Here is a 16,176-nt window from a genome sequence, read left to right as displayed (position 1 = left end):
GATCGCATTTCATTGTCTCATTGTCATCAAGAAAGGCAGCACTGAGACACCCTCTGAGGACGGGATGACAGACTAATCACCACCAGGGACAGAGGAGAGCAGCACACAGGTGCAATTTTCTTCTCCCTTTCATCTCTCTCTTCAGTAAATTCTCCCATTCACCTCCTCTTCCTTTCTGTGCTTTTCCAACTTTTGCTAACTACCTCTTCCCAGGTGTTAGACCCACTTTTTGGTAATCACGGTTTTATTGTAGAATGTCCCGCAGTAAAACCACCCCATGTGTGTACCAATGTACACTCTGCATGTCTGCATAAATCTGCATGTACACCTATTTGCATCCAACCAAATATAAGAGGTTGCAAGAGAAGACGTACCGTCCTTTCAGCGATTATCAGCATAATCACTTAACTCCATTTAACAGGATTTTTACTAATACTTTATACGAAATGGAAAGAAATTCATAGCAAACCTGTTTGACTTTTTAGTTTGTAAGATCGACTTCCATCCATGCTGATGTGTTGTTGCACAACTATGGAGTCACCATACACATTTGCCCGATAGGCATCATCTCCCCTGTTCCTTAATGTTATTGAGATATCTGCAGAGCTAAAATGACAAGGTCAAGCTACGTCAAATGAAGGAACAGTGCACTTACTCGGTGTTATTACAGTGTTGATAACCTTCAAGTATTTGGTTAATTCATCTGGAAATTAGTATTATACAAGAAGTTAATGGCTGATTGGTCACTAAAGAATAATGTTAAAGATCGTCATATCTGGGAAAAAGATAATAAAAGTTTTTATTAAAAAAAAAACAAAAAAAAAAAACCCTGACTAGGGCCCTCCCTGGTGGCACAGAGGTTTAAAGTACAGCACTAAGAAGCTAAAGCCACTTCAGCATGAATTCGATCCCCACTCTGGAGGTGACCCACATGGTGTGGCAGACCTCTCCTGACCCTCCCGCTGCTCCCCTCAGCAGTGTACTTCATCAGTCAGCCTGTTCTGCTCCCCACTCTGTCTCTGGTGAGTCCTCTCACCACCCCTGTGCCTCTGGCCTTACCTCAGTTCTGTATGCATAAATAAATAATCTTTAATAATAATAATAAAAAAAACCCTGATATTCTATCTGTAATAGACATGCTACATTTACACAAAACTCACTTAAGTTTTGGTTGTGCTGGGTTATGTGGGTCACACACTTTACTGTAAGAGGCAATCATGGCACACTGCCTGGCTACTCTGAATCCTGTAATGAAGCATCATGCTGACAGCAGGTACTTAAGAAGGGAGAAATTACAGCAAAATAATAATATTCTCTGAGAGGATTAGATCAAGGAAAGCAACTTTAATTCCTCAATTAACGGTCAATAAAAAAGGGAAAGTATTTAATATGAAAAAATGTGATTTTTTTATATATATTTTATAACATTGTTCATTTTTTAATGTTTGCTTTCTTTTCTCAGGTCTAGTCCCTTTAGAACTTCTACTACTAGTTCACCTGTGCACCGTCACCACAGTACCCTGTGCTCTCCCTCTCCTGCAGAATTTCTCTGGTTTATAGTGGTTTATAATTATTTGTTTTGTTTTGTTGTATTTTATTGTTACTTTTCCCCCCCGATGCCTTAGTTGGTTCACCTATATTCCTCTTAAAAGTGAGATCATCCAATATTTATCTTTCCTTCTGACTTACTTCACTGAGCATAATTCCTTCTAGCTCCATCCACATTGCTGCGAAGGCTGTCAGTTTATCTTTTTTGAATGCTACATAGTATTCCATTGGGTATATACACTGTGTACACCACATTTTCTTGAGCCAGTTCTCTATTTTGGGGGCATTTGGGTTGCTTCCAGCATTTACCTATCATAAGTAAGTGCTGTGATAAATATAGGGTGCATGTATATTTTGAACTAATATTTTTGTATCCTTTGGGTAGATTCCTAGGAGTGGAATTTCTGGGTCATATGGTAGCTCCATTTTAGTAGTCTAAGGAACCTCCACACAGCTTTCCATGGTGTTGTACCAGTTTGCATTCCCATGGGCAGCGTAGGAGAGTCACTTTCCACCACATCTTCACCAACACTTGTTGTTGCTAGTTTTTTTGATATGTGTCCTTCTTACTGGTATAAAGGTGGTGTCTCACTGTGGTTTTGATTTCCATTTCCCCAATTATGAGGGATGCTGAACATTTTAAGAAATGTAAACTTAAACTCAAAGTTCCTTAAAGCTTTGTTGATACTACAACAGAACTGTTTTAAAATTTTTAACGATGTTTAAAATTGATATTCAAGACATTTTAATGTGTTACGGGGTGGGTGGGAACAGTATTTCCTGTTGTCTGCTAAATTAAGACTTGTAAAAGAGCCAAAAAAGATAAAGAAAGCCATTAATAAATACTTTAAATGCACTGCTTAAACATAAAAACAATATTTTCTCTGGTCATTAGGATTATTTTTCAAGATGCTAAAGCCTTTTATAATAAAGTTGCCTTAATTGGTGATTAAATGACATCTTTGCTAGAACAAATTGTTTTCGATTTTGTAATCACACTCCAAAACTCTTCCCGTTTGTAGGAAAAAATACCAAGAGGGACTCACTGTAGGTAACATTAAAGCAGACACACTAAAGCGTCTCCTCAGTACTTCCTGTGCTCTCTCTCTCCTCAGCACTTCCTGTGCTCTCTCTCTCCTCAGCACTTCCTGTGCTCTCTCTCTCTCAAATGCCCAAGCAGAGGAAGGCTTCCATACCAACCCTATCCTAAGCCCCAGGACACTAAGTAATAAACCAGAGAAACTGGTAAAATCCAAATAAGGTCTGTAATTAAGTTAGTAATATTCAGCCAGTGTTAACTAAATAGCTTATTTCCACAGTCTCTTCCTGGAAGGCTTCAGCCTCAGCCACTGCAGTGAGGTGGGGAGACCGTGGTGCATGCGCCACTCCATTAACTCCATCTCTGGTGAATCCTTTCTCCCCAGCCCCTAGGCCCTCTATGCAAAAAAAAAAAAAGATTTTTAGAAACAAGAACTGAGCTAACTAACTTTGGCTACAGACATGATTTTGGCTGGGGACGGGGGAGAAGACCTTGCTGGGCTGGACCCAAATAAGATAAGAAGAGCCAGGAAATAGCTAGAGAATTGTTACCAAACAGTTCTTCTCCAAGGTCATATAGCATGGGAAATAACTTTCTGTGCATATTTCTTACTCCTTCTCCTGAGTTAACTGGGAACCCTGGTGACGGTTAAGATTCCTAAGGAGTGGGAGAGGTATACCAGCTTGAAATCCTGACTGATGTTCTGTCTCTGCTTATTTTAGTAATAAAATAGGGAATGGCAAATGACTATGTAACACTGCACAGACAGAAAGTCTGTTATATGAGAGAAAAAAGGTATCACTGTGAAGTTATCAGAGTTGAGAAGTTCTGGGCACTGAGCATTGAGAGAAATGAGCAGTGGGTGCAGCTCACTGAGTAACATGATGGAGTTTGGCATATCGAGTGACTAGAAACAAGAATCCCTCCAAGATTATCTGGAGTGGTATTAAAAAATAACAGAAGAATCAGGCTGGATAGGCAAAGGCCATGAGTCTACGATGATGCTACAGGACAAAGCGGGGATCTGTGAAGGCAGCGACAACATTCATGTCCATTCACCGGGGGTCAGACTGACCACAGACTTGAGCCGTGGCCCTCAAAACAAACTCACTGGCAAAACACCTGGGTAGAGGGTATAAAATCAGAGTCAGAGAGAGGAATACTCTTTTGGCATTCTGAAGCGTATTGCAAAAGACTAGATAAAGCTTTGATGAAGTCCAACGTCTATAAATATTCCTTTAAATGGAAGCACACAGACTTCTCTCTGGCCTTCTCCTAGAGAGGTACGAGACACAAGAGTATTGGAGGGCAGGCACAGCCAAACATTAAACAAACTGGAAAAGATAACAGGCTGTGGCCAGGCCGGCAACAGGGGCAAGCGAGAGGAACGCGAAGCCACCACACGCCTGCGCAGGCCTGGCGCCGGCTCACTGCCCGCAGATCTGCGCACGCGGCGCGCCTGACCCAAGTCGCCTCTAATCAAAGAATTTACGAGCACATACAGGCAGTAAACACTTACTTTTGTCCATCTTTCACAAAACCTTTTAGAGAAGATCCTCTGTTAGTAGCGACTGCTTTGCCACCAAGACCGACTATGAGAGCTGTGAGTACTGCACTCTTCCCGCCTAGAGAAAAAGGTGAAGAAATCACGTTCACTAAAGAGAAAGGCTGACTTAGCCAAGTCCGTGGAGAAATACTTCTGAGTCTAACCCTGAACTAGCGTGATGATTCAATTATAATTTTCTTCCAGTGCCAAAGCAGCAAACTTAAAATTGTATATATCATATTTATTCAATGTGTTTAGAAAAATACTAGCAACTTCAGGAACCAAGTAAACGCCACAATATGGAAATGGAAGAAAGAGCTGACATCTTTGCAAACTAAAATTCACAATGTATTATCTTGAACCATTAGCCTCGTAAGTGAAATTATCTACTTAACAGACACACACACACACACACACACACACCTAATTCAACTGATTTTATTATTTTCTCATTTAATTAAATTTAGTTTTCTCAGAAATTCTCAGAAGTCAAAAATCAATGCTTAAGAGTTCACCAGGGCCAGCTCAACAGGCCATGAAAGCTGTTTCATTCAATGCCTCATCTTCAAAATCAGACAGCTCACATACTTGTTGATTTAACTAAGACAAAGTAATTAAATCAAATATTTTATATAATATTTTAGCAATTAAACCACTCTCTGAATATTCATTTTCTAGCTTTTTGAAAAGTATACTACTTTGTCTTCCCCCAAGGGACAAAATATCACAAGCTGAAATTCCAAAATCTCTATTTAAAATGTGGTGACAATTTTCTCACCTCTACGATCAGCCAGTTCACTGGCCACAACAGTGAGAATCAGTTCCTTTCCTGGCTGGACCCCCATGGCACGTTACGCTTTCCTGCCACATTTCGTAGCAGCAGGATACAGCCTGTCTCTGCCCAGGGTGGTGAGTGCATCTACTCTTCCATGGCATGACCCACAAGTGCACACCAGGGAATATGCAGAAATGTTTGCCCTTCCATAAAAAATTAATGCAGCGTTAACTCATTTTCTTAAACTGCACACTGACAGCTTCATGGTTTCAAGCTGTTGATACAAAACTTAGATGTATCATTACTGTCACTATTTCAAAAAGTTAATGTGTTTTAATCTCAAAGTATTGCTCATTGTTAGCAGCGCTCCAGTACTCACTTCCATTGTTGCCAACAACGAAGTTGACATTAGAACCAAATTTAAAGGGTCCAAGCATGGAATGGCACATGAAATTTCTTAGCTGAATACTCTCAATTATTCCAACTTCTGCTGCAGTCTGTTAATAAAAAACAGTGGAAGAAAACAATCTGTCAAATTCACTCACTATAATCACCCAAATGTTTGCTGGCAGAAAGATCAGCAGTTTAACAATGAAAAATATTACAGAAAGTGAATAATATTAATTTCAAAATCAATGAGTAAGATAAAAATAATTGGGACCACTGCACGAGTGACCACTTGCTTTTGAGTCTGTAAAGGATCTAGGCTATTATGGTTTCTTTTTTTTTTTAAATAAATTTTCATTAAGTTAAAATTGGCTTATAGTATTGTATAAGAACAGGTACACAGTACTGATTCTACATCTGTAAACACTACATCATAAAAGTCATAAAAGTCTATTTTCCATCCATCACTGTTACCCATTTCACCTACCTAACTCCCTTTCCCCTCTGCTAACCACCAGTATGTTTTTTCTGTGTCTAAGGATCTGTCTTTACTTGTTCCTTTGCTGTTTCTTTATATTCCCCATGTAAAGTGAATGTGGTATTTGTCATTCCCATTTGATTTACCCCACTTATCTGGACCACTAGGTCCACCTATGTGGTCACAGTGACATGGTTTCATCTTCCGTAATATGTAATATTCCACTACACACATACATCACATTTTTGATGCATTCATCCACCACCACTGCATGCCTAAATTGCTTTCCTATCTTGCTAGCATAAATAACGCTGTAATGAACACAGGGGAGCGATATCTTTTCATATTAATATTTTTGTGTTCTTCAAATGAATATCAGCAATGGGATCGCTGGATATATATTTCTTAGTTTTATGACAAACTGCCATACTGCCTTCTTTAGGGGTGGCACCATTTTACATTCCCACCGCCAGTGTAGGGAGGTTCCCTTTTCTCCAGGGGACCTTCGTCATTCTTGCCTTTCTAACAGGTGTGAGGTAATAGCTCACTGGTTTTGCTCTGCACTCCCTAGCAAGTATCACATAGTTCTTAACAGAAAGATATGAACATTGTGAGTCACATCGGGTTCTGTTGGGGGAGGGGAAGTCTACTTTGTGCGATGGATATTTAACAACATCCCTCGTCTCTACTTATTAGATGCCAGCGGCATACATACAGACACTTCCACCCCCGAGTGATGACCAAAATCATATCCAAACATGGCCTAATATTCCAGGGGGTGGGAGAGTATAAAATCCTCTGGTTAAGAACCACTGGAGAAGTGAAGATTCCTGAAGAATAATAATTCTGCCAGTGGTTGGATACTGGATTCATTTAGACAAGTGAATTTCTAAGTATAAGTATTTTCTCCCGTCTGCAGTCTGATCCTGTCATCCTCTTAACAGGGTCTCTGCAGAAGAAGTTTTTCATTTTGATGAGGTTCAATTCATCATTTTTTTCTTTTCTGGCTTGAGCATTTGGTGTCAATTCAAAAACAATTCTTTGTCTGCCTCTTGGTCCTAAAGATTTCTTGCTTGTTTCTAAAAGTTTCATGGCCTTATATTTTAAGTCTGTTACCCAAAACTGAGCTAATTTTTGTGAAAGACATGAAACTTAGGTTGATGTATACTGTTAGGCCTATAGATATCCAATTGCTCCAGCACCATTTGTTTAAAAGGATCTGTGAAAGCCTTGCACCTCTGCCAGCAATAAGTCTGTCATGATCTGTGGGGATTTTCACATTCTCTGTACTGGATCACAGAGCTTTCGCTATACATGGTCTTGATCAAGTATGAAGTCTTAAAAATGGGGACACTGACTCCTGAACTTACTTTCTGCTTTTTATAACTGTTTGAACTATTTTATTTCCATTGCCTCTTCATATAAAAATTCTTGAATAAATTTGCATCTATAAAAATTTCCTGCCAGCATTTGGTAAGTATTGCATCAAATCCATCTATCGCTCAAACATGATTTGACATCATTTTTATATGGAGTATTCCAATACACGAGTACAAAGTGTATCTCCATTTAAATCTTATTAGATTTCTTTCATCAGTACTATCTAGTTTTCAGCATGCAAGTCCATCGCGCATTGTCAGATGTAGACCTAAGTGTTTTTTTTAACAAATGGAAACGGTACTGTATTTTTAATTTCAATGTATTTGTGTTCAATGCTAGTATGCAACAACTGACCTTTTTTTAAAAAAAATTCTTGTATCTTAAAACTTTGTTGAAAGCATTTATGATAAGGATTTTTTTTTTTTTGGTCGATTCCTAGAAGTTTGTGTGTAGATAATCATCAGGTCATCTGCAAATAGCTACAGTTTTATATTTTCCTTACCAACTTATACAATTTTTCTTGCTTTATACATTGGCTGGATCTTCTTATACACTGGCTAGATCTTTCAGCACCAAGTTATACAGAGTGATGTGAGCAGACATTCTTATGCTTGGATATTAAAAAAAAGATGCATTATGTAAAATATTAATATAGTTTTCTGGCCTTCTCATGTTGAGAAAGTTCTTTCTCTATTCCTACTTTTCTGGGAATTTTAATAAATGGATAATGTATTTTGTCAAAAATTTTTCAGCATCCAGTGATACGATAATGTGATTTTCCTTTTTTGGTCTCTTAAAACAGTCAATTACTCTGATTTTCACATACTGCACCAGGCCTACATGCCTAGAACAAGCCCTAGTTAATAATGCATATAGTTCCTTTTATGTGTTGTTGAATTCTATTTGTTAATACTGTATTAAGAATTTCTGCACCCACATTTTGAGGTATACTGTACCCACTTTGTCTGGTTTTGGTATCAAGTTAATGAATTAGAAACATGTTCCCTCCTGTGTTTTTGGGAAAAGATCGTGTAGAATTCATGTAATTCTTCTTTGGCACAATTCCAACTGGGTCCAAAGACCTTTTTTTAGAGTTTTCAAGTAACAAATTTCCTTACTTGCTGTTTCCTTAATAGCTGCAGAGTAGTTCAAATTATTTATTTCTTATTAGTTGAATTATGATAGTTTGGGTTTTTTGAGGAATTGGCCTATTACATTAAATTGTCAAATTATGTGCATAGACGTATTAACAGTAGTCCCTGAATAACTCTTTTGATGCTTGCAGGACCACTGCTTCATTACTGATTTTGGTAATCTGCGTCTTCTTTTTAATTGAGGTAGAGCTGGCATATACTTTAGGGGTACAGATTCAAAGTCTGTAGATGTTTGTTATCCTATCACCCCTACCTCCAAAGCCCCAAATGTCTCCCACCATAGTGCAGCAGACCTCCTCCCCACTCTGCTCCCATCCCCTCCCACCACCTTCCTGGTAGCCTCAGTTCTGCAGTCAGGATTTCAGGAGTTTTTGTTAGTACCTTTGCTTTGCTTTTTGTATATTAAAAAAACCATCCAGTGTCTGTCTTTCTCCTTCTGACTTGTTTTATACCACATAATCCTCTCCAGTTCCATCCTGTAGTCACAAATGGCAAGATTTTATCTTTTTTTGTGTGAAGCTGAGTAGTATTCCACCATGTCTGTACCCACCACAGCTTAACCTGCTCAACTGTCCTTGGGCACTCAGGTGTTTCCACATATTGCCTAGTGTAGGTCATCTGTGTCTTCTTTCTCTTCTTTCTCAACCTTACTTGAGGACTGCTGATTTTATTGGTATTTCAAAAGAATCACTATTTGTTTCATTACTTTTTCTACAAATTTTTCACTAATTAACATAAACTTCAAACGTCATGTTACTTCAGTTATTTTAAGTTTTGTTTCATTGACATTACCCCAAAATATAACAAACCAAACATGAGCAAATGCCAATCAAAAATACAACTTTATAACTCTGTACTTACCAAAGTAGAGGTACCATTAGTGAAAGAAACTGTGCATTCATCTTCATCAAAATCCTCCAGTTCTTCTATTCTTGGTCTTTTGGCATTTTCAGGAGAGAAGAAATTTTCTTCCTTTCTTTTGGCCATCAGGTCTAAACAAATATTAAAATAAAAACGAAGGTATAGCAACCATATTTCTGTTCCATATTTAACCTGAAAGTAAGTCCACAATGTTTTAAGTTCTAAGTACAACATCCATTCATTTTAATTTAAAATAAAAAATTTAAAACTATCATCTGCCTGAAGAAAGGGAGCCACAAGCCAAAGAATGCTGGTTCTGCTAGTGGCTGAATGGCCAGGAAACAGATTCTCCAGCAGGGGCCCCACAAAGCAACAGCTCTGCAGTCATTTATTTTCACTCAGTGACACTTGGGAAGAGTGCTTTGGACAGAAATAAATGGTAATAAATTTGTGTTTAAAAAAAAAAAATATGGACCCTCCCTGGTGGTGCAGCGGGTTAAAGCACTGCACTAAGAAGCTAAAGCCACTTCTGCATGAGTTCGATCCCCGCCTTCCCCGAAGGTGACACATGGCACTGCAGACCTCTCCTGACCCGCCCGCTGCTCCCCTCAGCAGTGGCTTCGATCTGCCTGTTCTGTTCTCCACTCTGTCTCTGGTGAAGCCTCTAGCCACCCCTGAGCCTCTGGCCTGTACCCCAGTTCTGTATGTACAAATAAATAAATCTTTAAAAAAAAAATCCATCAGCACATACCACAGTACTTGATTTTATGTTAGAGGTATTCATGACCTGGCTTTTACCAGTGAGCATACTTAAATGCGTTGATTCCGAAACCTACAAGAGATTTTTCTCTGTAAAAATGGTTTCTAGTTTCTTAGATGGATGGAGAGAATGTATAATGTTTTCAAAATTATTAGTGATTATATAATTTATAAAGTTAACAGCAAATCAGATAAAACTTATTTTCTCAAAGCATATTCTGAAGCAGTTTTGCCAGGCAAGAGTCATTTCCCTTAATAGATCCCTAAAAAAATAGTCCACATTGCTTTTTAACCAATTTACTAAAAATGCATAGCTAAATAATTAATATATATTAGATTATGCAAGATTTTCTAAACATATGAATGAAACCTTAAGTGAAAACTGACAATCTGTAACAAATGAAATTTCGACTACTCTATTGTTTAGCTTTTGTCCTTGAAATATATTTAAGAAATATATTTAAGACCTGATGACTACAAAAATGGGGGAAAAAATTCCTAGTACAGGTGATCAAACATTTCTAGGACACAAGAATACAATGACCAGTTCCACTCTCAATTCATTAAAGGTGGCCGCGGCTAGAGATTTCTCACTTTTTCATTAGGAAAGATTCTACTCAGTTCTCACTGGAAGAGAGGAGTGCTGTGTTCAATGGTTTGCAGGGAAGGCAGGAAACCAGTCTTGTGCACCAGGCGGCCAGTGGGGAGGAGTGACTCAGAGTTCGAAGCAGGAGGGAAACTGGAGTACAAAACCGGAAAACAAGGGAGAAAGTCGCAGAGTTTGATTTTTTAATCCACTGCTTTCCAAATGACAGAACCAACTTTGCAGAAATGTTAAATACATGGATAGTCTGAAGAAAGTTCTTTGGGGAGCTATCATTAAGGTTTTGTTACTGTGACAATGTATGCTTCATTAAGTGAACAGTTTTCCTATCTAATGCTCTAAGATCACTTCAGTGGTACGACATTTAAATGATTTCTAAAAGTGGAGGAAGAACTAACCATAAAGCTATTAGACAGTGGTGACAATTTTAAAGTTAATTTAAAAATCACTTCCACTTCTTTCTTGTATGCTGATTTTATAGTTCTAGTGTGTATTCTTGAACCAATTTTTCTGTAATTTTATTTTCCAACACAGTGATAATTTAAAGCTTCAAACTACACAAAATTACCTTACTTTTGCTAAAATCCTCATCTGTAGTTATGACTTTTCATGCAAATTAAGCTGATTTAATTTGAAAACTGGTTTTAAACATTTTGCCCAAAAACTAGTGCTCTGATTTATTAAATGTAGGCTTCCTTTAGTAGGAATATTTTAATGCTTATTCATATCCTTTTATACAATGAAATGCAAGTGAAATACAGTGGGTTAGAATTCAGTTTTTAATTCTTCCACAGTACAAAAGCAACCAAAGACTTCCACTTCTGCTAAGACAGATGATGCACCTATTCTTCCTGCTTAACAATCCCTAGAAATTAAATATGAAATGAATCTAAGATCCTGAAAGAGAATCCGACAGGCTAGGGAACTCAGGACCTAAGGAGTGACACAGCACACATTCCCCGAGGTTTGCTTCACTTCAAATATCCCAAGGGCTGGAGAAGCGACCTCTGGGGCTAGAGCTCCAAGTATGAGTGGGAGGGACCTTACCAAAAGTTTGAGACTCTAGCAGAGAACCTGGGAAAGGACAACCTAAGGAAAATGCCCTCTCCAAAAAACACACACACACTAGCAATAGTCACTCTACTCAGCCAAACACCACGAGAAAACGTGGCCCTACCCCACCCCTAAGCCAGAAAAGGGAGGTGGGAGCCTGGGCTTCCAGCCTGGCTAACCACAGGTGGGATCTCAACACCCAAGGGCTCTAGAGCCAGAAGGCTGGTAGCTCAAGTAGGGAGCCATGGCGACGGTCCAGACAGAGGGCATCGAGAGCCAGACAGCCAGCCCCAACAGTGAGACACTGTGCTACTTACCTCCACTCTCCCTCAAATGGTACTCAGGGGCTTTTAGCCACAGCCTAGAGGTAAGGAGGCTCCTCCCCCACTGCAGTGTCCCTGGAGACCATGGGGGGAGGGGGACAATGAACCTCCTACTGGCTCTCAGCAGCAATGGTAAGGAAAGAGCCCTGGTAAAGTTCTAGAGCTCTGGTCCTGGACGTCCTGTCCAAGGTCCATGACAACAGGACAGGAGCGTCTGGTCTTTTAAAAAGCACTAAGAAACTCAAAGAGCTTTTGTTTTGATCTACCACATTATAAATTAAAACCGAGAAGCTTTTCAAACTTCTAACACATAATTCGTATGGCAACAAACATCACAACAATGACATCACAACAATGACATCACTGCGTCTCATAATCGCTGTAGAACGCCACTGTGCCTTCAAGAGTGAATGGAGCGAAAGGGCAAATAACGTCTTACTATCATTATGGAAACAGTTTTGGTCACATAAACCCTTTGAAAGAGTCTCGTGTGTTCCCGGATCACGCGCAGGAATACTGTTGTGGGACACACTATAACCAGTCAGGACTCAATGCTGAGAATTACAAGGCCTAGGTAGCCGCGCCCGGCAGAGCAGCCAAGGAGATGACCACACAAGACCCTGCCAGCTCCTGATACTCAGTATGGTCTAAAGACCAGCAAGCAGCACCATCATCAGAGAACATCCAGGATGTATCCAAGCCTCAGGGCCCACCCGAAAGTAAATGAACCAAAATCTTTTTTTAAATAAGATCTCAGGTGACTCAAACACATTAAAGTAAGAACACCTGTAAACCATATTAAAGAACTTGGACTCTGTCCTGTCCTTGAGGCAATGAGAAACCTAATTTATCAGGATAAACCAAATACCATTTAAAAAGATATATTAATTAAAACCCAATGGACATTTAACCTAAACAAATACCTTTGAAGACTATTAGCATTAAAGTCACAATTACACAATATATATTCAACGTCTGTTTTACAAATAACTTAATGACTCTTACAGAAGTCTAAACTTATAAAGCAATCATGTTTCTCAAATTACTGAATAATGAATCAATGCATACAGGTTTCAGCTTTCACTGACTTAAATTTCCTACTGCACTAAAGGCTGTTCTATTCCCAACTTTTTCTTCTTTCTCACCCACTTTCTTTCCCTGTTCAATGACTGTATAGTAGTTTACTATAAAAGAGCAAAGATAAAGCATTACTTTTGGATTTTCAAGCATTAAATATCCTCTGAGGCAATGTTTTCACATGATCTTGCAGTTAGCAGGCACGCAGGCATCAGCTGACTGCTTTCAGTATTTTACCACTGGAAAAGGCAGTTTTTCAAGTAAAATTGAGAGGAAGAGCACCAAGGTACATGTGGTAAGCTTCTTACAGTAAATGTGAGAGCCGGCACTACACAGAAGCCAGCACTACATGATGAGCATGGTGTCTGTGTGCTGCCCTAGGACTGGGATTTGCAGTTGCTGTTTGGTTGCCATGGTAACCTGATGAACAGTAACTGAAGGATTTTACCTTTTAAAATAGGAATCACTTTACAATTTAATGATAGTGAATTTTTCAGATTATTTATGAAAATAGTTAAGATCGTTTCTTCTAGTGGACTATAGAAAAAAACAACGATGCAAAGAAAAATATTTGTAAAATGTCTGGCATACACAGTGAAGGAAAAGCTCCTTTGTGTTGTCAACACATTCAAAGCTTTCATGGTACAGAATTAAGGAGCACATCATTTCTCCCTCATAAGCAAACTTCATCAGAACAGAAAGAGGGGCAAATAGCCAATTATCAATAAAAAATATGTTCAAGAAGAAAATTTAATTGCCAGTGGATCATTAAAGCATGCATATGCATAAAAAAACTAGATGGAGATCAAATACATTTTAAAAGGACTATAAATTTCTAAGTGTTACTTTTTATTAGGAGCACCTAGTACTCCATTAGTGACAAAGTAGAGAGTAACAAGAAGGAGGCTAGACATAACAGAATTGGAATTACCAAGAGAAAAACAGTGGCTGAAAAGGGGTAAATTTCTGCTAGTTCTAATTCTGCTGCAAACTGTTTTTATTACTCCCAGTTCTATTCCTCCCACCACCATGAGCATAATCTGCATTGGACAACCACACTTTTAACTGTTTTGAATTAATTCAGCAAATTACCTGGACTTTACCATAAAGTCATGAAATGCAAGTGATAACATAAATCTATAAGGGAAAAAGTTCATAAATCCACCCATCAAACAATTTTGCACCAGCAAAACTGGGAAGTACCATGCGCAGCATTTCAGGTAATAAAATCTCAACTCGCGGTTTGTGATTTCACAACAATCCTCAATACAGAGGACTGCTGGAGCCGAGAGCCTGGGCAGCCTGGTCTATGGATAAGTGGCCTGGACCCAACAGGGGCACCAAGACAGGGAGAGTGGGAGAGAACAATTAACATTTGCTGAGTGACTACTTACTACCTGCTTATTAGCTTTTGAGAAAAACTATTTCCTTTAACCCTCAAAATCCTTAGGACGGAAACCTTCCTTATTTTACAAAAGGGATCAGATGATGTTCAGGTTCAGGCGAAATGCATCTGACCAGGGTGCAACAAGCTCAGCAGCCCTCGGGTCCCAAGCCAGGTTTGTGAGAACAGTCCAACCTATTTATTGCCCAGCTTCCTCCTGGCAGAAATAGGTTGTCACAGTGAACTGATGGGAGACAGTGAAGGTGTCATCGTCTTTGCCCATCATCCCTCAATGTATAAAACGACAAAGATTCCATTTTGAGGTGTCCCTCCAGGGTTACTATTCAAGGCAATTGAAAGTTGGCGCTTGCTTCATAAGATTTTTTTTTTATGTTTCATTTCCAGAAACAATTCTTACGCTTAATGCTAGTGAAGTGTTAGTAAAATAGACTGCAGTAGAGGTGGGGTGGGGAATGGAGATAAGAGAGCTACAGACATCATTTCTAATCCATTTATGAGGGCAAGTATGATCAGAGGAAAAACAGAACTCATTTAACTAGGGAATCAACAATGCTAACTTAAATGTCTAGACACACCTGGCCCTCAGTCACCTGCACTTACACGTGTGTATACTGAGCTGTGACAACTGTGTCAATTATAATGCATACTACTATGGGACCAATGAGTTTTTTCTTTACTAATCCCAGTCAAATACAACTTTGAGTAATGTTCTTAATTAGATGTGATAGTCAAGATTTAGACAAATTTACATATAAAATTCTGCATTGAGGCAGTAAATCGTTGGGGAATAAAATCTGCTTTTCACTGTAAAAACTTTAATATGTCATTGTACTTTTGTTTTTGCCAGGGGCAATGTTGGGTGCTTTATTCTGGTTATACACATACATAGCGATATAAACCCCGCCCCCAACACACACTTGTTTAAGAATCTTAAGTTGTTTTCGCCAAATATAGAACAAAAATTGAAGCTGGAAGAGGTGGTGCCAATTCGCCCAAGGCCACACAACTGTGATGCCACCTTACACCGCAAAAACATTTTTAAGCTCTGTTTGGAGCTCTGTTCTAGTGCTCTCCAATCTAGTTTGGAATGACACCCATTCAGGAAAGAGAATTCTAAAGACAATTTGAACACGAAATCATATACTCTATATTTCAGAATGAGATCAGTGAGCACAAGCACAAGTTCTAAAGGATTCCCTCCCTAGTTCACACCCGTGGAACCACCCGCATTCCACTACCCATAAGAGTCAATACTGTAAAACGCCAGAACTCCCATCTCAAAGTCAGAAATGTGTGCCTATGTGCTTTGGAATATGCACCCCAGCAAACTTGCCTTTAAAACGCTAGCTGTTAGCGTCCTACTCATGAAACATACCGAGCAATCAGCGCTCACATTACTTGTGTCTTCAGGGTTTAAATACCAGACAGTGGCCTTTCCTAAGAATTTATCCCAGTATTGTCTCAAGTCCAACTGGTCTTCCAGCCCTTTCTCTATCCTCGAGTCCTGCGTTCCGCAATGCCCCGTGGGGGTTCTTCATTCTTTTCCACAGAAAAACAAGGAAGAGCAAGGCCATCAACAACCGTCCCAACGTCAGTTTCCCCTGAGAGCACAGCTTGTGTGCTCACGAAGCGAGGGGGACACCCAGAAACCCAACCTGAGCGCTACCAGCGAACATCTCCAACAGAAACTTGCAACTGTGCGGCACTCCCAGGGAAGCGCCCGATTCCCGAACCCAACTTCACCCGGCACCCTCTCCCCCGCCCCGCCGTCCCCCAAGTCCTCGTCC

At 39.4% G+C, this 16,176-nt stretch overlaps 1 protein-coding gene across 2 annotated transcripts in view; it reads right to left on the bottom strand.

Annotated features, from left to right (window-relative positions):
• The window catches only part of SMC6 (structural maintenance of chromosomes 6), a 46,558-nt gene extending 30,666 nt beyond the window's left edge, over positions 1 to 15,892 (bottom strand). Inside the window, exons 1-6 of one of the 2 annotated variants that reach the window (XM_012727640.1) lie at positions 15,765 to 15,892; positions 10,556 to 10,666; positions 9,169 to 9,299; positions 5,288 to 5,405; positions 4,107 to 4,212; positions 470 to 606 (exon numbers count right to left, since the gene is read on the bottom strand). In XM_012727640.1, the coding sequence (XP_012583094.1) occupies positions 470 to 606; positions 4,107 to 4,212; positions 5,288 to 5,405; positions 9,169 to 9,294 (487 nt within the window). In that variant the 5' untranslated portion in view covers positions 9,295 to 9,299; positions 10,556 to 10,666; positions 15,765 to 15,892. The remainder of the gene's footprint in view (positions 1 to 469; positions 607 to 4,106; positions 4,213 to 5,287; positions 5,406 to 9,168; positions 9,300 to 10,555; positions 10,667 to 15,764) is intronic. The other variant, XM_004686427.2, reaches the window with a different exon arrangement.
• Between the last annotated feature and the right edge of the window lie 284 nt (positions 15,893 to 16,176).

This window comes from Condylura cristata, unplaced genomic scaffold, assembly GCF_000260355.1.
Source record: "Condylura cristata isolate star-nosed mole 26May11 unplaced genomic scaffold, ConCri1.0 scaffold00020, whole genome shotgun sequence".
Lineage (NCBI taxonomy): Eukaryota > Metazoa > Chordata > Mammalia > Eulipotyphla > Talpidae > Condylura > Condylura cristata.
This window is presented reverse-complemented; position numbering and strand designations above follow the sequence as displayed.